We start from the raw sequence: 22,087 nt of genomic DNA on the forward strand, positions 1-22,087 counted from the left end.
TGGTGGCCGTGCGGCGCGGGGGTGTCCCACAGGTGGGTCACACTCACCTGCGTTGCACGGTCGCCATTTAAGGCCAAGTGCGCGGGTGGGCGGAGCAGCTGGGAGGCGGGAGCGGGGAGGGTACAGAATAGAAAAAGGGGCGGGGAAACCGGCGGTGGCGGGAAGGGAGGGCGGGGGGCGGCGAGGTAGGCGGACAACAAGGAAGGAAAACCAAAACACAGGCACAATGAGATAAAATAAAAAGCAGGCACAAATTACGGAAAAAACAAGGCAAAACAACAGCAGCGGAGGCAGCCGGCAACCGGCAAACGAGGCAGGTCAGCGAGGCAGAGGGCAGGCAAGGGGCACACGCAGCAGCTGGTGGCCGTGCGGCGCGGCGGTGTCCCACAGGTGGGTCACCTGCGGCGCGGCGCGGTGACATAGTCCTATGTAAAAGAGTAAAAGCAACAACTGCTGACGAGCCTGAAACCGGTTTCATTTCCTTGCAGGAGTAATAGTTATAAATAAAGCACATTCTAGGAGAAGTGATGAAGGTCTGAATTGTGTACAGGTTTAAAGGGAAAGTTCGAATAATTTGCACAGCACAATAAAAAATGTAATTATTCAACTGCCCGGAAGAACAGTCTTCTAACTAAGGAAGACTTTAAGACCTTCAAGATAGAGTTCCTCACTATAATGGTGAAAAGGGTGTTTGGGACGGATCTTTACAATAGCAGGTGATAGCTGCTAAGTTTACTTAATATGTGAAATTTGGGACGAGATATTCCTAAATACATATTTTTTATTTTAACAACTTTATTTTGTGGATTGGGGTGTACAGATGACATGACACTGTATTACATTTCGATTTATCATCTTGTCTACGTAATTGAAGAACAACAATTATGCTTAATGGCACAAACCAATACAGAAGATTGTAACACATTGCTGGATCCATCTGGATTTAAGGGTTAGGTGAAAACACCTTAAGGTCCGACACCCTGATGCAATTCGTCTGTTATTTCGGAGACAGCCTAGGCTGAAGATTTTTCTGGAATAGAACATTCTTAACCATATTCCTCTTCTTACACCGCCGTGAGAAACAGTGTAGAGCAAGATCAGTCAGAGAAATGGCATTTCCCCAATCTCCCATTGAAGCGTTCCAACAGCACACAACAATACTTGTGAGCTTTGTGTTTGATCTGGTGATAGCTGTACGTTGATGAAATGAATCAAATTTACATTGTTGTTTTACACTAGCGCAGAGTTTGTTGAAAGTACAAAACAAAGGATATGAAGGCTAGCTAAAACACCATCAGCTCCAAAATCTTGATACGATTCTTCTGTTCTTTTGGAAAACTTAATTTGTATTAAGAGTTTGCTCACATAGTTTCCTTAACTCGCCAAAGATAAAATCACTACAATTGTTAGAGGTTGAAGAGTTTCCTAGAAAAAGACTTTCGGAAGCAAATTCCTCTTCTTACACCAATTTACTAAGTAAGGCAGAGACAAATCAGTTAAGGAAATCCGTTCTTCCTAATCTCCTTTTGTGTGAAGCCACTGAACATCTGGACATACTATAACAAATGTACATGCACTGCCCTCTAGTGTCCACATCTATGAAAATACACAATGTAATGGAATATTAAAGAGATGAGACTTCTCTGATTGCCAGACAAGCAGTTGTCTTCCCTTGCAGACAGGGGCGGCTGGTGACATTTGAAAGTGGTGAGGCGTAAATACTGCACTGTGGCGAGCGTGCGCAGCGTGCGAGGCCCAACCACCTATGGGGGATTCGGGAGTTACCCCCGGCACACTGCTCACCCTGCGCTTCCACAGACATCACCAACCCTGCACTGGCACATACATCGCTCACCCTGGACTCACACAGGCACACTGCTCACCCTGCGCTCACACAGACATCACCGACCCTGCACTGTCACAGACATCACTCACACAGGCACACTGCTGACCCTGCGCTCACACAGACATCTAGCCTACATACCATTGCTTAATACCAAAACTGTTTCCAATCAGCTGTTGGGCTTTGAGAAGGCCACAGTCTATATAAATTATGCCATTCCCTGGCTGTGAAATATTCAGATAATGCCTGGCCTTCACTGAAGAGGTTAGCAGGACACACCTCGTACGAAGCACCCAAGAAAAGCAGATGTTTCCCCCCGAAGATGTGTCTGAACCAGACTTAAATACCCTTTTGTGGTTATTATGCTGCACCATGTGATTGATGATGGAAAATGCGAGAATTAGAAGGAGTTCTATTACACATTCACTAAAATATGCTACATATTATAATGAAGGAATACATGATATTTGAGCAATTGGCGCACCATTAAGCTATAATAAATCAAGCAATATATGATAAATGTGCATTTGATACTAAATGAAACATACATTTATAAATGAAAATTATGCACTGGAATATATGAATACATGGAAACGCATACATTGCACAAGGGTCTAGGGTCACGTGCTTTATAATCAGAAGCAAAGATAGCACCCTGAGCTGCAGCAGCACTAGTACTAGCAACACCCCCCACTTCCCCCAGCTCTCTCAATGCAGCGCCAGGGCACAGTTAATCCTCGCCCGCAGTACGGCCATTAGGAGACCGAGGGGCTCCTAATGGGCATGCGCTAACAAGTTAAAACATAAGTGCGCATGAGTGGGCACGGTGCAAAAATTCGCCCTCCGTCCCCACTCATGCGCACTTGTGTTGTGCTGCTGCCTGCTGCTTCCATGTCTGACAATGCATGTCAGTCAACATGACACCAGACCATGGTCTGACGTCATGCTGGCTGGCATGCATTGTCCGTTCTCCCTCGGCGTCGGTCTTTGAACTTAAGTAAACTATTCAGTTTACTTAAGTTCAGAAACGTCGGAGCTGCGGGCGGCTGCGGGGGGGCTACGCCACCACGCCCTAATGGACGCACCACGCCTGGTTGCAGACATTTGTCTTGAACAGAGCATAGCATATCCTACGAAGGAAAACCCTTAGTTACTTCTCTCTGAATGTTCTAAAATACTGGATTATCCGTACAGAATGAACAATTATTTTCCAGGTGACATGTAGACCTATATCCTGCAGAACAAACGGGGTTAGACACAAGTCTTGAATCATTTTAAGCTTGGATGACACCTTGAGTAGTGATCGAGTCTCTGAGTGCAGCAGTGGTGTTGTGTTCCACACGCAGAGTGTCGTCTGCACATCCACTCGTGAAATAAAATGCTTTCCAGTGGCATTATTGTTAGAAGTAATTGGTACACGGTCTGTGAATATTCCTGGGAGTTAATAGTAAGCAGGCATGATGCCTCCTCTATGGTCACATTCCAAGCGTATCCTGCCTTCTGCCCTCAAAATAAGCCTGCCAACCAGTCGCGTGGTCATCTAGAGCCGGCCTGGTAGCCACAGACTACCCTGCCGCACACTTGATCTGGCATCGAGTGACTGAGCCCAGTGAAGGAGTAACAATTTTCAGCCGTGACTCCCCAACCAGAAGTGGGAACGAGGCAAGTTGTAAAACCACTGCTTCCTTGTCCGCAGCCCCACAGTTCCACAGAGTGAGAACTTGACTGGTCACAATGGTTCCTGCTGGGCCCTCACAAAGCTTCCACAGCAAACCTGATGTCGGGCACAAGCACAGTAGACAGCCATAACAACCAAGGGGAGGAGTAAGCTGCTATCATTCTTCACTCTGATGAGAGACAAGCACAATGCACAGCTAAAAGCTTTCTAGCATCTACACATTTTCAGCAAGAGACTTGCATATGGAGATACATTCCTCATCAAGTGCCTACAAGTACGGACCGCTCAAGTATTTTAAGAAACATAAAAAGATGGTTCGACAAAAACAAATCACTAACAGCATGAAAAGAGTTCACAGATCTCATATATCTCCGGCATTAAATAGTATTTTCTCATCAGTACTATACCCAGCTAGACATTTGTTTTTGCCCCTCATTACCTGCCAGAGGATCCTTGCTCATAACTGCCATACTGCTCTTGCTGACCATAGGCACTCGGCCTGCCATAATTCTGCGAACCTTGCTCCTGTGTTGGTTGCCCATAACCTAATTCAATATGAAATATCACTATTTAATTTTTAGGACGGGAATGTCAAAGAGATCAAGTAATATTAATAAAGCAAATAACCTCACCGGGCTGATTCTGTTCGTATCCTGCATTGCCACTTCCATAGTTCTGTCCATAAGAAGGGCCATCAGAAGAAAAGCCCTGCAAAAGAATGTAGGAATGTGTTAATTTATAGATTCAGTTTTTAGCAAGTTATCTTCGCTCAGACAATTGCCTTTATGCTCCAATGCTTCAATAACTATAACAACTAATCCTACAAAATAAATTTGAGTACATTGCAATCAATCAACAAAACATGCTTGACGTCTTTCATCTATAACTATACACTGCAACAATGGAGTTTAACACTTGTGTTGTGAATAGATACCAAGACACTACCTCCCAAAGCAGACCTGCAGTACCAAATGGGCAAAATGACTCTTGAGACAAACCCGACAACCTTTCTATTGCGCCTTTGGTCAAAAGGGCCTGGACTTCCTGCCGTAAGACAGAGATGGTCCTCCCGCAGCCGTCCTGAAAATGGTAGAAGATGCAGCAGGGTAGAAGAGGAATGGAAGAGCACAGCCCCAGCAGACAATTTGTAGGACCCATCTGTCTTGTGATGCCCTGCCACTCCTGGAGGAAATATTCGATCCTGCCTCAGATAGGGTGGCTGTGTGCCAGCAAGGACAATTAAAGTGATTATTAGGTTGTAGCGCTGGAGGGGAGGGGTATTGAGCAGTAGGTTCCCGCTGCTGACTCGCAGTCTCTGGGAAGGATGATCTCTTCCATGATAAAGGGCTGAGAAGCCTGGTGGATTGGAGGAGTCTAGCACCAATGGTGGGAAAACCTCTCAAATATCTACAAAACGGTTGACATTGTTGGTGGAATTGCCTTCGGGGGCAGACTTACCCAAGGAAACTGCTGTGGCTATGTTAGCTTTGAACTGCTCCAAGGCTGAGTCAGCTTTATCCCCAAAAAGGAAGGATGAGTCAAAGATCATGTCCATTAAAGAGGCCTCGATGTCCTGGAAGAAACCTGTGGATCTCATCCAGGCATGGCAACAGAGAGGCCATGGCACCTCCCATACAATTAGCTGCATCCAGTCCTAATATATCACAAACGTTGCCGCTTTAATGACGTGAATGTGTGTGTGGGGTTGAGAGGGAGTCTGAGGTTGGGGTTGCCAAGGGCATGTCTTGTCCCAAAAAGGTGGGTATCCACCTTTGCAACAATTTATCCATCCCTGCACTGACCACTGTGTGCGAGACTGCTTGTGCATACATGCACCGGATTGACAAAGTTGTCAGTGAGGCATGGAAAGACACTTCCATCTGATCCATGTTGGTGAACACAGTTGGCAAATATCAGCCTTTGGCTGTTGAAGCAGGAACCCCTTAACAAAGACTGCGGCTAAGGGCATTGTCACCACTATCACTTCAACAAAAGATATATTGAATGTCTTCCATTCACCAGCAGTGTCAGTATTAGTGCGGACAGACACGTGCTTATATAGCTACTAAAACAGGTTAGAGGGCATTTTGTGAGAAATACATATTTTCTGATTACTGTATATCTGCAATTCCCATCAAATCATACATATTAAGAGCAACACAAATGTTCACTGCTTGGAAATCAAACTCTACTTGTAAAAGGATGGACTGGAAACAGATTATTTTAAGTGTTGCTCCAGTTATGACTGGTAGATGGTCAGACCATAACTATCACTGTTTGCTACAATAAGCGAGTCCAGTGAGTCTGGTATTCAGGTCCACTTTTACCTTCAAGACATTCTGTGCATAAGCCAGATCAAAACATTGGCCCAAGTTCATGAAGTCAGGATGCCCTCCCACAGCGTTGGAACCAAACTCCCAGTATGTGGACCCTGAATGGATTGCTATGATTTCAAGGAGATAAACTGTCTTGTGTGCTGAGAACCTCCATTAGACCATCTCAAGGACTACTACATGACCAGCTGCTTCAAATGTGTAGAGATTACTGTCAAAGAAAGAATCTGCTTAACCAACACCATAGACCTGTCCTCATAGCTCAGCCCGAAATCAAGGTACTCAAAATTAAAAAAGGAGCTCAAGCTGCTCTCTCCACGTCTTCCTCAAAGACAAGGAGATTGAGACATGTACAGCTGAAGTACCTCCACAGAGTATACTATAGCCCAACCAGGCAAAGCAGCATAAATGAGTGTATATCAGTCCTGCCCTAGGTGTAAACTTGAGCCTGGTACCTTTAATCATAAGGTGTAAACAGGTCTAATTGTAAAGCGATATTGATCACTTATTCACTCAACCGCTACTGAGGCTGTGGGCAGAACGGTAGCAACAGATCCCCAGATGGCACTGCTGGGCTTGATGGATGAAAAGGGTGGCAAAAACCACCAAACTTCTGGTGGCTATGGGGCTTTTCATTGCCAAACTGGACATAGCCACCCATTGGCGATCCGAGAAGGCCCCTACAATACTGGAATAGATGCATAGTATGGACTGGTGCTCCCGGGCTAGAGAATAAATCTATTAATCACAGGAATACCCATATAAGTATGTGAAATGATGGGGTATGTGGTTGAATTATTCTCCAGACATGCGGGTATAGGCATGAAACAATGTTCCCAAATACATGAGTTGATACCAAGTCTTCAATGGAACAATATGCAGCTGTACATGGATGTCCACTGTTTGTTTTTGTCTCTGCTATTAATACCACAATAAAAAGTGTCATAAGAAAATAAACAAATGATAGAGTAGGTGGAATCTCATTACGGGATGAAGAAAGTTCCTTGAAAGGCACAAATGTGTTCAGTGAATATTCAAACTCCAGGTCCACTCAGACGCTCAAATACAATTTGCTGCATAGAATGAAAACCATCCACCAGTAAAAGTGGAAATAGATTTAACAAGTGTAGGTATCAGTGTAAAACTGCTGAGCTTTTGATGGTAAAAAGAAGGAATCTCCACCGAAAGACTTGGCACAGAATTCATTACTTACAAATTAAATCCCATACTGATATTGTAACTATTCTTTCCTCCTTCATTTTATGGGGCAATTACAGGGCATTAGTGAGTAGAGAGAATTTTTTCAGGCTACCTGGTGAAGAAGCACTAGACGTACATAATACGTAGATAATGCGAGGATGGCAACTCATCCAATGGAAGGGTTTGGAACCATTTACAAAGCTTTGTGAAAGATTCCGCCCAAAACCAGGGAAGCGATGTGTTCCATTGTGCAACCCAGTGTTCCTTGTTTGTGCACGTTTATAATCACAATGTTTTGCTTGTCATGCAACAAGGAGTGTTAACTTATGGTTTGCAACAGTTCGGACACGCTCCTTATACTTCAAATGGTGTCCTATAATCTTGCTGATCAGTGGGATTAGAAAATGTGAGACTGAAGATGCTCTTTCATCCTCTTTTGGCAGTTATATTAATATAGTCTGTAGTGCTGGCAGCTGTGCTACCGTGAATTGGGACTATCTGAGGTCCAAGGTGACAGACTAAACCTGAAATTCTATAAGCCGACCCAGTGGTTTACTGAAAAATGGACATTCACTCACTCATATCAAAATGAGAATGTCCATTTTTAAAGGTGCGGAGGACAGCAAGACCAAGGGCCTTACGAAGCTCAAATTCTGTTAGAGAGTGCCGCTCTGCCCCAAAGATATGTAACTCTCTTCCACCGGATGTACGCAGAATGTCTTCAACAACTGCTTTCAAATTGGAAGCCAAAATAATCCTAATGAACAAATTCTTAACTTAAGTTGGCCTAGTTTTCTCCTGGTCAAATTCATTGATCCGTTGATACAACCACTGTACCTCATTTGATGCTGCTCAAATTAATTGATCCATTGATACAGCCATTGTACCTCATTTGATGCTGCTCTCCTTTACAGCATTGTGTGTCCCCCCTCCTAGCCCGCTATATTCCTGTTTATTGTATTACTCTCCTGATTCAATTGTCTGGGAACTATGTGATTATTCCTATTGTGTATTCTTACTGAATGTCGATATAATACAACCATTGTACCTCATTTGATGCTGCTTTTCTTTACAGCATTACATGTCCTCCCTCCTAGCCCGCTATATTCCTGTTTATTGTAGGACTCTCCTGATTCGATTGTCTGGGAACTATGTGATTATTCGTATTGTGTATTCTTACTTGATGTCGATATTGGACTTATGTCCTTCCTTCCATTCTTTGTAAAGCGCTCTGATATCCTTCGGGATCATGTTCGCGCTATAGAAAACTTTACGAATAAATTAAATAAATAAACTAATTAGTAATCACAGATGCATGCTATAGGATAGGAGGGTTTTCTTTGTGTTAAGACGTTGGAAGGCCCATACCAGGTGGAGTGGACCCCCACACTAATGTCGAAAAGCAGAGCTAGAACAGGTGGTTTGCCTGATCTTTAAATCCTCTTACCTAAATTCAACAAGCAGGGTCCTTTTACAAATTTGCTAGTTTTGTCATTTTAAGACACAGCCTCCACCCGTCTCATCCACAGGGACTTTGCTTAGTTCCTCACAGTAAAGACATGACCTTAGGCGGAAAATAGACTAAAAAGATATGCAAGCCTTGTGTGAATCAGCTACAGATTAGAAATAATTGAACTGCCCTTGAGAGTCTCCTGCCCTTGCTTCCTTTTGGGACAGTATCGGAAAATTTCTGGCAAGCACCCTGGAGTGTCCTTATTAACATCAACTTACCCTTGATCATCTTTGGCTTGGCAGATAGTGTTAGGGGCCTGCTAGATCGCTGCTTGTTTATGCTATTCTCCTAGCTAGGAGGCAAATTTGTATAAGATGGACAGATTCCACTGCCCCCTCCTTTTTAGATTGGCAGACTTCAGCCTTGGCAGCCTCTAAGCTAGATCTTATGAGCAAGAATAAGAATGCATTTTGGAACCTCCTGCAACTCAGATGAGTTTGAGTTTAAAACATTTATAGATAGATGAATAATTGGGGGCGTGGCCAAGATGGCGGGGTGAGCGGACGCTTCCTCCCGTAGCTCCTCCGGCCCAGCTCAGCCTGAGCCCTGATTTCTGCGCTTCTCTCCCCCCGCGGCTGCATCGCAGGTGAGAGGATTGTGCCGGAGCTCGAGGGGCACATTTTGGTGCCACTTTGACTTCTGTGGCCCCGGGGGAAGTTCCCGAAAAGTTTATTCGGAGATCGCTCCGAGGAGTATAGCCCGGGTCGCCCCGAGGAGAAGAGCCTGGAGGCGGAGCGTAGTGCGGCGCTGTCCGCGCGCCTCGGCTGGCCCGAGTGCTGAAAAGCGGAAAGCCGGAGATCCCGAGGGAGCGGACTGGACGGACTCCGCGGAGTGCGGTGGCTTCCTGGCCGGTGCCCTGGTGACGGGCACCATTGTTGGGCGACGGACCTTAGCCCTGCACCGGCGGTCTCCCCCCTCCCGGGGTCTCGAAGGGTGACGACTTGCGAACTCCGCGCCTGGAGGCCCTGGACGGCGGAGTTCGAGCAGTGCCCGAGCCGGGCGAATCAACTGGTGGTGGAGGGAGGCATCGGTTTCCTACTTTCCGGACTCGATACCATTTGAGGGTCGCCCACGGACTTGCTGGCCCGGGCTGCCTTCTTGGGTCCCACCCTCCCGTCATCTTGTCTTTGTGTGGCTGAGCCCAGTGACCCCGACCCGCGCCCTTCTCACACGGGAGCCTCGGCTCGTCCTGGCACCAACTCATCTGCTGCCCTCCCTGGGAGCACGAGGCGGGAGGCCTACACTTCGGACGTTGCTGCCTGCCCTACTGGCCCGGGGGCCGTCTTGCCCAGGCTCGGACCGCCATTTTGTCGCCTGTGACGCACTACCCTCGCCCTCGGCGAGGGCCTCACATCTGGTGCCCGCGTGCGGCGGCGCTCGCCTACAGCAACTGACCCTGGGCTTTGCCGGGCCCCAAGATGACTGGAAGACGTGGCGCGGCACGAGGAGATCGCACCTTGCCGGAAATGCTCGGCAGGTCCCAGCAACTACGCGACAGGACGCAGCCGTCCCCGGGGGCCTCCCGGGCATCAGCGGACGCAACTGTGGGCGAGCCGCCGGTCACGCGGTCCTTCATGGAGGACTTATTCAGCTCCCTCAAGGAGGAATTTCAAACTCTTAAGACCGAAGTGGCTGGAGAGGTCCGGGAGGTGCGCAGGGAAGTCGAGGGCCTGGGCGAGCGGGTCGATACTGTGGAGACAGCGGCTCAACGTCGCGATGAGGAGATAACCCATCTCCAGCAGGACGTCCTGCGCCTCCGGGAGCAATGTGTCGAGCTCCAGGCCCACTCGGAGGACCTCGAGAACAGGTCCAGGCGGAACAACATCCGGGTGCGGGGTGTTCCATCCGCGGATGAAGGTACGGACCTAGTGGCTTATCTGCAGGACCTGTTCCGCGACGTCTTGGAGGAGGGAGCGGATTTCCCAATCCGCATTGACAGAGCACACAGGGTGGGCCGCCAACGCCAGTCATCGGCACCCCCGCCTGATATCCTGGCATTCTTGCCGGATTTCCCCCTAAAGGAGCGCATCATGACGGAGGCCCGCAGGAAGCAACCACTGACCTTCCGAGAAAGACCTGTGGCGCTCTATCAGGACCTGTCCGCCATCACACTGCAGAAGCGCAGGTCTTTCCGCATCGCTACGGACTTTCTGCGAGAACACGAGACAGCCTATTCCTGGGGTCACCCCTTCCGTCTTATCTTTCGATGGAATGGGGTGCTGCATCAGCTGCGCTCCTTACAAGATGTCTGCGGAGTGCTGGGCCTTACTGCTACGGAGGAGGACGGGGCTACACCCGCATGGCGGCGTCCCGAGCGGCGGGGCCGACTGAGGTCGAGAAGGCGCCCATCGTCAGCGCCAGCGAGTCGTCCAGACTCGCCCACCATCAGAGCTGAAATGGCGGAGGCCCTGAGGACTGCGGCCAGGAACTTGCCTGAATCTACTGGTGTGGCCTTAACGGCCTAACTTTTCTCCGGGGGGAGAGGCTCTTAGCTTTAACGATGCTGGGCTGGGGGCTGGGGGGGTGAGGGGGGTGGTGTGTGGCTGGACGTCCACTTGACTGTTTTCTGCAGACTCGCCCATTTGGGCTAGACTGAGACTATGGGGTGTTGTTTTCTGCTTTTTGTTTTGGCTGGTTGCCATAAGTGGGTTTGGGGGGGGTTTCACTGTTGGTTTGTTGTGGGGGGGTCCCGTCCGAAGCTGTCCGAACGTGTACGATGCCGCTTCTGGCCTTCCCTGCGCCCCTGCCCCGCGCGCCCCCTCCGCTGATCCCCCGCCTGCTGCATAGCGCGTTGTTTCCCTGGAGGCGATGCCACCCCTGAAAGTAGTGACCCTTAATGTTAAGGGTCTGAATAACCCCGTGAAGCGTAGGGCGATCCTCTCCCTGTTGGAGGGGTCGCAGGCGGATATCTGCCTCCTGCAGGAGACCCATTTACTTCCCAGAGATTGCCATAGGTTGCGCTCTGCCAAGTTCCCCACGCAACTCTTTTCCTCTGCTGCGACTAAGACCGCTGGGGTGGCCATTCTTCTAGCTAGCTCCTTTAGGGGGGAGGTGTTGTATAAACATGCTGAGCAGAAGGGGAGGCTTTTGGTGTATCGCATGCGCTTCGGAGGTGTTGCCTTTACGGTTGGTTCGGTTTACAGCCCCAACGACCACCAGGACCGTTTCCTGGAATCGGTGTTGGTGGACGTTACTGCCTCGCCCGATCGCCATATTATCTTGGGGGGAGACCTGAATATGGTCTTCGACTCCACTCTAGATAGGTCTGCCCAGCGCTTTCCGCAGACAGGGGAGCTTTCTAAGGCGGTACAGGACCAGATTGCGGAGATGGACCTGCATGATCTCTGGCGCACCATGCATCCCACTGTTAGGGACTACTCATATTTTTCCCACGCACACCGCACTTATTCGCGGTTGGATTATCTTTTGGTGAGCGGCCCGCTTCGCTCGGCCGCCACGGCGGCGGACATCGGGGTCTTGTCCCTGTCCGATCATGCGCCGGTTTCCGGGGTCTTTGCTTGGCCGGCGGCCCCCCCGCCAGAGGGAAGTGGCTGCTTCGGGACACGCTTCTCCATAAGAAATCGGTAGTGAAGCGAGTGGAGGAAGTCATCCAGGACTACCTGACCCACAATAACAACTCCGACACGTCCCTGGCTACGCAGTGGGCGGCTTTGAAAACAGTCGTCAGGGGGGAGTTTATCTCCATTTCCTCGGCGGAAAACAAGGAACGCCAGCGCAAGAGGGAGGAACTGACGGCGCAGGTTAGGGAGCTTGAGCAGGTCCACCGCCGAACGGGGGCTCCTCGTGTTTGGAAGCAACTGAAGGCGGCACGGAAACTCCTCTCTGCGTTGGATCTAGATCGGGCGGAGTACGCAGCGCTGCGCCTGAAACATGCCTTTTACACCGGCGGAGACAGGTGCGGTAAGCTCCTGGCCCATAGGCTCAGGGCTGCGCAGCAACGCAATGTGGTGAAGGAGTTGGTGGGAGTGGATGGGATCCCGGTTTCCGGTGACGCGGAGGTGGCAGATACCTTTCGTTCCTTTTACGAGGCACTGTACGCTTCAGAACCTTCCCCACCGGGAGAGGCAGAGGCCTATTTGGAATCCGTGACCCTCCCGGCCTTGGACCCCTCCCAGGCGGACCACCTAGAGAGGGACATTCACGTGGAGGAGGTCATCTCTGCGATCGCACGGCTGAAGCATGGTAAAGCCCCGGGCCCGGATGGCTACACGGCCTTGTTCTACAAGACCTTCTGTCCCACCGTCGCTCCTCTCCTGGCTCGCTTGTTCAATTCCTTCTCCGAACCGGGTGCCATCCCACCGGACCTCCTCTCAGCGACTGTGTCGGTTATCCCCAAGCCGGGGAAGGACCGGACCCTGTGCGGCTCGTACCGGCCCATTTCGCTCCTAAATGTGGACCTCAAGCTTTACACCGGAATCTTGGCGGCCAGACTGGGGCTACACCTACCGGGTTTGGTGGAGGCGGATCAGGCCGGTTTTGTACCCGGTAGGCAGACGGTCGACAACACGAAGAGGGTGACGCACGTGCTGGAAAAGGCCTCACGCGTCCCGGGGGAGCGGATGCTGCTATCGGTCGACGCGGAGAAGGCCTTTGATAGGGTTCATTGGCCCTACCTCGAGCTGGTTCTTGGGAAACTGGGGATCGGCGAGAAGTTCCGCACTATGGTCTTTAACTGCTATAGGAGACCGTCGGCGTCAGTACGTGTCAATGGACACAGCTCCAGCAGCTTCGCCATTGAGCGCGGCACGAGACAGGGTTGCCCCCTCTCGCCGCTCCTCTTTGCCCTTTATATGGAGCCGTTTGCGCAGAGGATCCGCGACAACCCGGACGCGATTGGGGTGAAGATGGGGCAATACACACATACTGTCAGCTTATACGCGGACGATGTCTTGCTGACCCTAGATGACCCCAGGCGGTCACTCCCTGCCTGCGTCCAGGAACTGAACGCTTTTGCCCGCGTCGCGGGCTTTAAAATGAACATGGCTAAGTCGGCTGCACTGGATGTGTCGCTCTCTGCCGACGCCAGGCGGGACCTTCAAAGTCTCTTCCCTTTGCAGTGGTCCTCCTCCACGGTGCCTTATCTGGGCATTTTGCTTGCTCCCTCCCTGCCTGCCATGGTCGCAGCTAACTATTCCTCTCTGAGCAAAAAGATCAAAGAGGAACTCGGCCGATGGAACAAGGGCCTACTCTCGTGGCTGGGCCGTATCGCTGCGGTGAAGATGACGATACTGCCCCAGATCCTGTATCTTTTTCGCGCTCTACCTCTTCAGCCCCCCGTGGGTTGGATACGGCAGACGCAGGCAGACATCTCCCGCTTTGTGTGGCAGGGCCGTAAGCCCCGGATGAAGCGGGTCCTCTCCATGCTTGCCCCGGAGGCGGGAGGTCTCGGAGTCCCGGACCTCCGGAAGTACTTTCAGGCGGCGCAGCTCCGGTACCTGGTGGAGTGGAGCCGGTGGGAATCGGACAAACACTGGCTCTTTCAAGACCAGGCAGTTGCAGGCCGTACCCTCCAGGAGGTCCCGTTCCTGCGGCGCATTCATCGCCCGCCTAATCTCTACGCCTCCTTTATCACCCGGGTCCCGCTAAGAGTGTGGGACGCGGTGTGTGAGCCTCGGGAGCTCACCACTTTTCCATCGCCGTTCACTCCCATTGCTGGCAACCCGGACTTCACTCCGGGTCTGGAGCCGGGGGCCTTTTCCCACTGGGTGAGTGCGGGATGCAGAGCGCTTTTCCAGATCTACGGGCCGGAGGGCGTGCTCCCCTTCCAGCAGCTCCGACAGGAGTTTGGCCTGACGGAAGGGGACAGACTGCGGTACATGCAAGTCCGCCACTGGGCTCTTCAACCCCCAGTGCGTGACGTCGCCGCCCGTTCGATTACGCCCTATGAGCGATGGTTGGTAACCCGGGCCTCGGACGCCAAACTCATCACTGATTTGTATAAGTTTCTCCAACCCCCGCCGTTTCATTACCATAACCCAGGGAGGGAGCGCTGGCACAAGGAACTGGGCAGGACCCTGAGCCACAAGGAGTGGGACAAGATTGCATATCGGGCGAGGCACTCTGCGTACCACACTGGGCTGACGGAAACCTTCACTAAAGTATCCACCTATTGGTACTACACCCCGGAGCGGCTCTACGAGATGCGCAAAATAGGCGATAAGGGTTGCTGGCGCTGCTGCGGACAGGAGGGCACCCTCACGCACATTCTCTGGGAGTGCCCGGTGCTGTCGGCCTACTGGAAGGAAGTCTTAGATGAGGTGGATAGGAATTTTGAGATCGAGCTCCCGCGCTTCCCCGCGTATGTCTTGCTTGGCCTCCCCAATGACCTGATGTACCCGCTGAAATCCCGCAGGGGCAGGCAGATTGCGATTGCGCTAGGCTCCGCCGTTCAGAACATACTTGTACTTTGGCGCACCCCCACTGCCCCCTCTATCACTGGTTGGTTGCATAGGCTCTGGCAGGTGCTGGGCATGGAGAAGATGTCGCTAACGGTGGCTGGGAATGTTGACCAGTTTGAGGAGCTCTGGCATCCCTTTTTGGCATTGCTGTCTACGGAATTTCGCGAGCTTACGTGTCCACGGTACTTGCGCCTCCTTAGGCTGACGCCGCCGGCGCCAGCGGCGGAGTGAGTGTGCGGATTGGGGGCCGGGGGTCGGGGGTGGGAAGTGGAGTTATGTGCTTCTAATGCTGACTTTCGGACGGGGATGTTGGGGTATTGTTTTCTTTCCTCTCCTTCTTTGCTTTTCTTTCTTCTTTTTTTCTGGGGTCAAGGGGCTGGTGGAACGGTATGCTTCTCTTTTACTGTGTCGCGGAGTCCTATTCTGGTTTGGCCTTGCCTAGGGAGTGGGGGCCTACAGGGGGGTCGTTCACAATGCCTTATCGCCTTATGTCTTTGCCTTGTTACCCTCTGGGGCATCCTGCCTCCCTCTTTTTCTTCTGACTCGCTGCAACGTTTTGCTTCCTGTACTGTATGCTTACCTGACTTCCTGATCCCCTCCCCGTGTTTTTTTTATGCCTTAATAAAATACTTTAAACCTAAAACATTTATAGAGCGCACGTTCACCTGGCGGTTTCATGGCGCTGTAGTGTACAGAACCCAGAGAACAAAGAAATCAGGGGAGAAGCAGAACAAACAATTACAGTGGAAAGGCTTGTGCAAAGAGAAAAGTTTTTAACGCCTTTCGGAAATGTGAATATTGAGTAGAAGATCTAAGGTGGGCGGGAAAAGAGTTCCAGAAAGCGGGGGCAAGTGTGGAAAATGTTGTGCCCCCCCACTTTTTACGCCTAAAGCGGGGAACTGCCAGCAGGTATTAGGAGGATGAGCGCAGCTCCCTGACAGGGGCGTAAACTTTAATTTCCGAAGAAATGAAAGCAGGGGCTGCGCCAACCCGTGCCTGAAAAGTGATACAGCCCATCTTGAACTGAGCTCGTTCTCGGATAGGGAGCCAGTGCAAGGACTTGAGGAGAGGGGTGACATGGTGGGACTTGGCCAGATTATAAACCAGGCGAGCGGCCTGGTTTTGAACCAGCTGTAATCGCCGCAGACTGTAAGCGGGCATGCCACAATATAGTGCATTGCCATAATCGAGGCGAGAGATTACCATCGCCAGGACTATGAGTTTTAAAGTAGAAAATGAAAAGAAACGGGAAACTTTACGGATGGTGCGGAGTGAAAGAAAGGAAGAGGACACCAGTAGACTGACCTGGGAGTGCAGAGAGAGTTGGTCGTTCAACTTAATCCCAAGGGTTTTCACAGAAGAGGATGGAGAAGGGGGGGGGGGGGGGGGGGGGGGGGGGACCCAGGGAGGGGGGCCAAAAAAGAGAGGTCCAGGGACTGGAGCAACCACCTGTCAAAACCAGCTCAGTTTTGTCTGGGTTTAACTTCAGGTGGTTGTAATTCATCCAGTCCCGGATAAAAATCATAATAGACTGGAACTTAAGCATGGAGTCAGGGGATGGGGATAAATTAAAAATAAGCTGAAGGTCGTCCGCATAATTGTAGACTGAGACCTCCATTTGCTGAAGGGCAAAAATAAGAGGGGCGATATACAAGTTAAATAAAAGGGGGGAGAGGGAGGAGCCCTGAGGAACCCCGCATTGTACCTTCCGTAAGTCCGTCGAAAAGTCACCCAGGCGCACTGCCTGGGTGCGGTCCCTCAGGAAAGAGGACAGCCAGACTAAGGCCGAGCCTCCAACCCCCGCCGCCCTGACACGTGAGAGTAAGATGGAATAGTCAACCGTGTCAAAGGCGGCGGAGAGGTCAAGGAGGACCAGGGTCTGGGGATGGTTAGTGTCCATACCCTCCCTGAGGTTGTCGAGGACCGATAACACCACGGACTCCGTAGAGTGTGCGGGGCGAAAACCAGCCTGACGGGGGGCTAAAACGCTGTTCTCCTCCACAAAAGTACTGAGCGCGCTCTGGTCACATGGTGCTCTAGTACCTTCCCCAGGAAAGGCAACAAGGAAATGGGGCGATAGTTGACAAGAGCGGAGGGGTCCGCGCCAGGCTTTTTAAGGATGGGGACAATGATGGCCGATTTAAGTGGTTGAATAACGATGCCCTGAGACAAGTGAGCTGTTAAGAAAATTGAGAGGGGGCTGCACACAAACCGAGTAAATGTGCTCGAGGAAGTGGGCAGGGCAGATGTCTAAAGGGGAACCTGATTTGACCATAGGAAGGAGGGAGAGAAAAGACCCTTCCGTCAAGAGGGGGAACGAATCAAGATGTGCCCCGACAGACGGACACTGGGGGTCAACAAAGGAAAGAGGGGGGGGAGAGATATTGGCTTTAATGTTGGAAATTTTGTCCAGAAAATAAGTATTGAGGGAATCACATAGGTCCTGGGAATGGGAGGGTTTTAGGGTAACTCTGTCGGAAAGGCGAGATTGTGTACAATAGAGAAAATTTCTCTAGGCTGATTTTCAGCTGCCAGGATTTTTGAGGAGAAATAAGCAGTCTTAGCAGCCAAAATAGATTGGCTCAGAGTTGATTGATTGAGTTGTCTTTTTTTTTTCTTCTCTCTGAGTCCTATGATTATGATGCCTTAACACTCTTCGGGCTAAGTCGGATAATCTTAGCTTGTTACTGGTAGTTTTACGACGAGGGCCATCTAGCTCTTGGAGCTTGGCAGAAGAGTTATTTCAGCTGGTTCTTCATTAGCACCCAGGCAAGTTCTGGTACCGGTAGGTGGGGTCTCCACCTCCAGTCGCCTACGCCTCTCAGCTTGCTGAGTGTGGGTATAGACAACTTTAGTGCAAACTGAAATGAGGTTGGTGGTGAATAAGAACTAAAAAATAAGAAAATTAAAAAAAGAAATAATTGAACTGTTTGTACTGCCTGAAGTTCAATGACACGCACTGGAGAGAAATTTTTTTAAAGGCACTAAATAGCGTTGTGGAAACAGCCACTCCACAAAGATGGAGGATTAACAAACTAATCTCTCCACAAACAGAAACTAGGCGGGATAACGGATGAGGCATGGGTAAATGTTGGGACTGGTGCATGTAGGATAAAATCTAGGCCAAGTCAATATGCAAAAAAGAGAAGTGACAACCATTTCTGAAAAATGAATGTTTCGGGCCTGTTCAAAAGGCACAAACAGAACAGAGTTGCAAGTGGCAATTAAAACAGAGAATTAAACCACCAAAATATAAATGTGAAAGCGTTAAGGTGGTCAACATTAAACATGGGGAATGGGCACCACAGAAGATCTCTAAAGAACGTGCTTACATTCAGAAGAACTTACTTTACTGAAGTGGTTTCAAGAAAGAACCAAACTCTGCCCCATCAATAAATGTAGCTTACCGCTGGCCCTTGTCCATAGTTCTGGTTACCTTGTCCACCATACCCAGCATTGCTAGAAAAATAGAACACAATTTCGCATTTTTAAAACTCTTCTAGACAGATGATTCCAAATTAATTTAAATCAGATACAGAGCATACGACAGAGAAAAAAATGTGCCTACAAACTCAAAATACGTTTTTCTACAGTGTGACTGTTTCATAACAAGTTGGCTATATTAAAAGTGACATTGAATAAACTCATCAGGAAACTTCCATAAGATGAACAACAGCGTAAAACAAGTTTTTTATGAGTCATTTTAAAGGCTTCCTGAGGAAACAATACAGATCTAGTAACAATGTTGAAGAGTAATATAAAGGCAGGTTATTGGACAGTACAATTGTGTAAAGGCTAATTCAGCATATTAAAACATACTAAAACCAAGCCATATGGATTTGTTTATCACAACATTGTGTTTGAAATTGGCTATGAACAGATGAACTAATGTATCCAAAATGCCACTGTTTCACCTTATGGTTGACTGGTGAGCTCAATGTCCCAACCGTTCAAAAAGTAGGGAGGATGCAAGAACTCATTCGAATTGTCTGTAATGGTAATTTAAGCATTTAAATACCACCAAAACAATTGAAGAAGAAATCGAACAGACACCAAAGAAATCGGACACCAATTTATAAAAATAGACTGTATTTTTAGACACCACAAAGAAAAAGATCCACAGGAGGGTTCCGGAGATGGAATTTACAAGGTCAAGAATTTCACACCATTTCCTCCAATTCAATTCATAAGCTTTTATTCGATTTGAAGGTACAAATCATACAATCGACATTAAAAATACAACACCACATATATACAATTAATACTCAATATTCACATTAATGGTGCGGAAAAAGCTAAGATAAAAAAACATATACATCAATCATTGGGCAGCTGCTAAGTTTTAAAAATTTAGAAGCGATATAGGGATATATACAAATATGTACAGACAGGAAATCAATATATTTAACACACAAGTGGAGTTTCCTGGCAGCTGTACATTAAAACAAACCAAATCCAAACCGCTCTGATGGCATAAGAAGGTGAGTATTTGGGGTGTAAAAAGGAACCTTACAATACATACTATGGGCATAAAACACAAGTGACCATTCCAAATTTATAGCTAATAAAACTTTTATGTACAGACAGGGATGTATAAAATGATAGCAGCACTATACATTTCCTGGCAGCTGTACAACTCAAAAATTTACAGACAGGTAAGTATAAAGAGATTACAGTACTATACTTTTCCTGGCAGCTGTACATTTCAAAATATAGGTGGCCATAAAAAAACAGATATCCACATTCTCCATTGAGGATAATAGTATTAATGCGGTCTTTGTGGTTCGAGTATTGTATTTTATAAAAATGGGCTTAAGGTATTTTAACCTAAGAAAATGATAGAATTTACAAAAAAGTAAAAAGTGGCAACAACTCTGACGTGAAGTGTTGTCACACGGGCAGGGAATCTCTGATCTGACTTTCTGAGTTGGAATCGCAACAAGGTGGTGAACGATACCCAGTCTGACACGGGTTAGTACAAATTGGTGAGATGGGCGAGTCACGTTCGCAAGGTAGGATTGTAGCCCCGGAGTTAAGTTCAGGTCTTTATAAAACTTCACGGTGGCTAATTTACCATGCACCTTGTCACGCTCCCCCTTTTTAAATTTTAAAAATGTTAACTTGATTTCTTTTTTGGGGATGGCAGCTGCCTGCTCTGGATCAAGAAAAACATCAAAGTCGAATAGAAGGTTGTACCAGAAATGAATATATCGCATCCACTGAATACGTAATGAGTGGTCAAGACCTATACAATCAAGAATAATCTCTTGAGTGAATCGAGTCTCTGACTTGGCCCAAATAGAACGCCACAATAAGAGTGGCCGAACGGCTGCTAAGTCAGATATAAACTCGATCCCTACCTCATCATGGATCAATTGTACTGAGGCGGAGGGAGGAACACATAACAATCTCTTTAGAAATTTGTTTTCGTCAGCTTGGAGCGAAGGACATTCACTGTGGCCCCATACACCTGCCCCGTACAGTGCAGAAGAGACACAGCGAACGTTATATATATTAATCATATCTGGGATACTTCTAGAGCCAAGTTTAGAGGCAAATCGGAATATGCTGCTGGTGGACCGCAACATTTTCAATCTGATGTTGTCAAATTCAGAGATCCAGGACCCACTGTTGTTATACGTAATACCCAGGTAACAGAAAGTTTTGACATATGTCATTTTATCTTTGTCCAGAAAGAAGCTATGCTTAGTCTTATTTACAGCCTGCCCGCATGCCATGACATACGTCTTGGATTTGTTCACACAGAGCCTCCTATTTTGAATGAACAACATGAAACTATCAATTAGGCGCTGGAGACCAATCTGTGTGCGGGATAAAAGAACAGCGTTGTCTGCATAAAGTAAAAGTGGGATAGGTTTTCCTCCAATCAAAGGGGCATCTGCAGGAATATCAACCAGGTTACGGTCGACGCCATTAATAAAAAGTGAAAATAAAAGAGGAGCCAAAACGCATCCCTGGCGAATTCCCCGTGAAACTTTGAAAAATGGTGTACATTCGTCTAGGGTGCCGTAACGGACCTTAAATGAAAGTTTTTCATAAAGCCTGGCTAAGAAATTGACTATTTCCTTCGGTGCCCCAGATTCAATTAAAACCTCCCAAAGGATAGCATGGTTAACTAAATCAAACGCGCTGCTCAAATCAGCAAAACATAAAAAGAGGTTGCCTTTTTTGGCCACAGTATATTTATTAATAATAAGGTCCAAATTAACACATTGTTCCAGGGTGCCCATACCTTTGCGGAACCCATATTGTACTTTAGTTAAAATATTCGAATCGGTTGCCCAGGTTTCTAACCTTTTAAGCAAAATGCGACTCATAACCTTAGCCGAGGCATCCAACAAAGAAATCGGACGGTAGTTGGAGGCCTCAGATTTACTGCCTTTTTTAAACAGGGGAATTATAACTGATTGGCCCCAGGAAGGGGGAAAATTATCTACTGCCGCACAATTAAAGATCCGCGTCAGGATGGGGGCCCACAGGTGTGGTTCGGCTTTGAGCAAGTCGATCGGGACCCCATCCGGGTCCGGGGCTTTTCCTCCTTTGCTATTGGAGAGCCCATCGTAGACTTCCTCCAGTGTTACTCCCAAAGGTAGGGGTATCCAACGTGTAGCCTCGATAGATAGTACCTCGAGTGGTATCCCATCCGGATTAAAGATGTTGGTAAAATGGGTAATCCAGTCATTGCATGCGATATAGGAAGTGAGTTCCGGGATGTCGTCATTATTCAGAAAAGGGCTGTTAATTATTTCCCAGTATAATTTGCAATTTTTGGTTTCTGCTGCTTCCTTTAACTTATCCCATGCCTCACACTGCAGGAGCTTTTTCCTGTTGGTGATGGCCGTTTTATAGTTGACCCTGAGGAGTTTTATTCCATCCCTGTCTCGTGGTTTGGTACCCAATGCCCTCTTTAATTCCCGAAGTGCAACCATGCAAGGTTTGTCAAACCAACCCTGCTTTACCCCTCGGGCTGATGAAGGTGCCCTAGTGAAAATACCTTCGATAGTAGTATTGATATTAATAAAATTTAACAATAGGGACTCGGGAATGATTGCATTGCTTAAACAATAGCTTATTTGGGTT

At 48.5% G+C, this 22,087-nt stretch overlaps 1 protein-coding gene across 6 annotated transcripts in view; it reads right to left on the reverse strand.

Annotated features, from left to right (window-relative positions):
- Positions 1-22,087, reverse strand: part of LOC147729852 (TATA-binding protein-associated factor 2N-like) — a 601,338-nt gene that overhangs the window by 505,226 nt on the left and 74,025 nt on the right. For all 6 annotated transcript variants that reach the window (XM_086954762.1, XM_086954760.1, XM_086954759.1 and 3 more), the window contains exons 3-5: positions 18,394-18,445; positions 4,154-4,229; positions 3,961-4,066 (exon numbers count right to left, since the gene is read on the reverse strand). In XM_086954762.1, coding sequence (XP_086810888.1) covers positions 3,961-4,066; positions 4,154-4,229; positions 18,394-18,445 — 234 coding nt within the window. The remainder of the gene's footprint in view (positions 1-3,960; positions 4,067-4,153; positions 4,230-18,393; positions 18,446-22,087) is intronic.

This window comes from Lissotriton vulgaris, chromosome 2_1 (assembly GCF_964263255.1).
Source record: "Lissotriton vulgaris chromosome 2_1, aLisVul1.2, whole genome shotgun sequence".
Lineage (NCBI taxonomy): Eukaryota > Metazoa > Chordata > Amphibia > Caudata > Salamandridae > Lissotriton > Lissotriton vulgaris.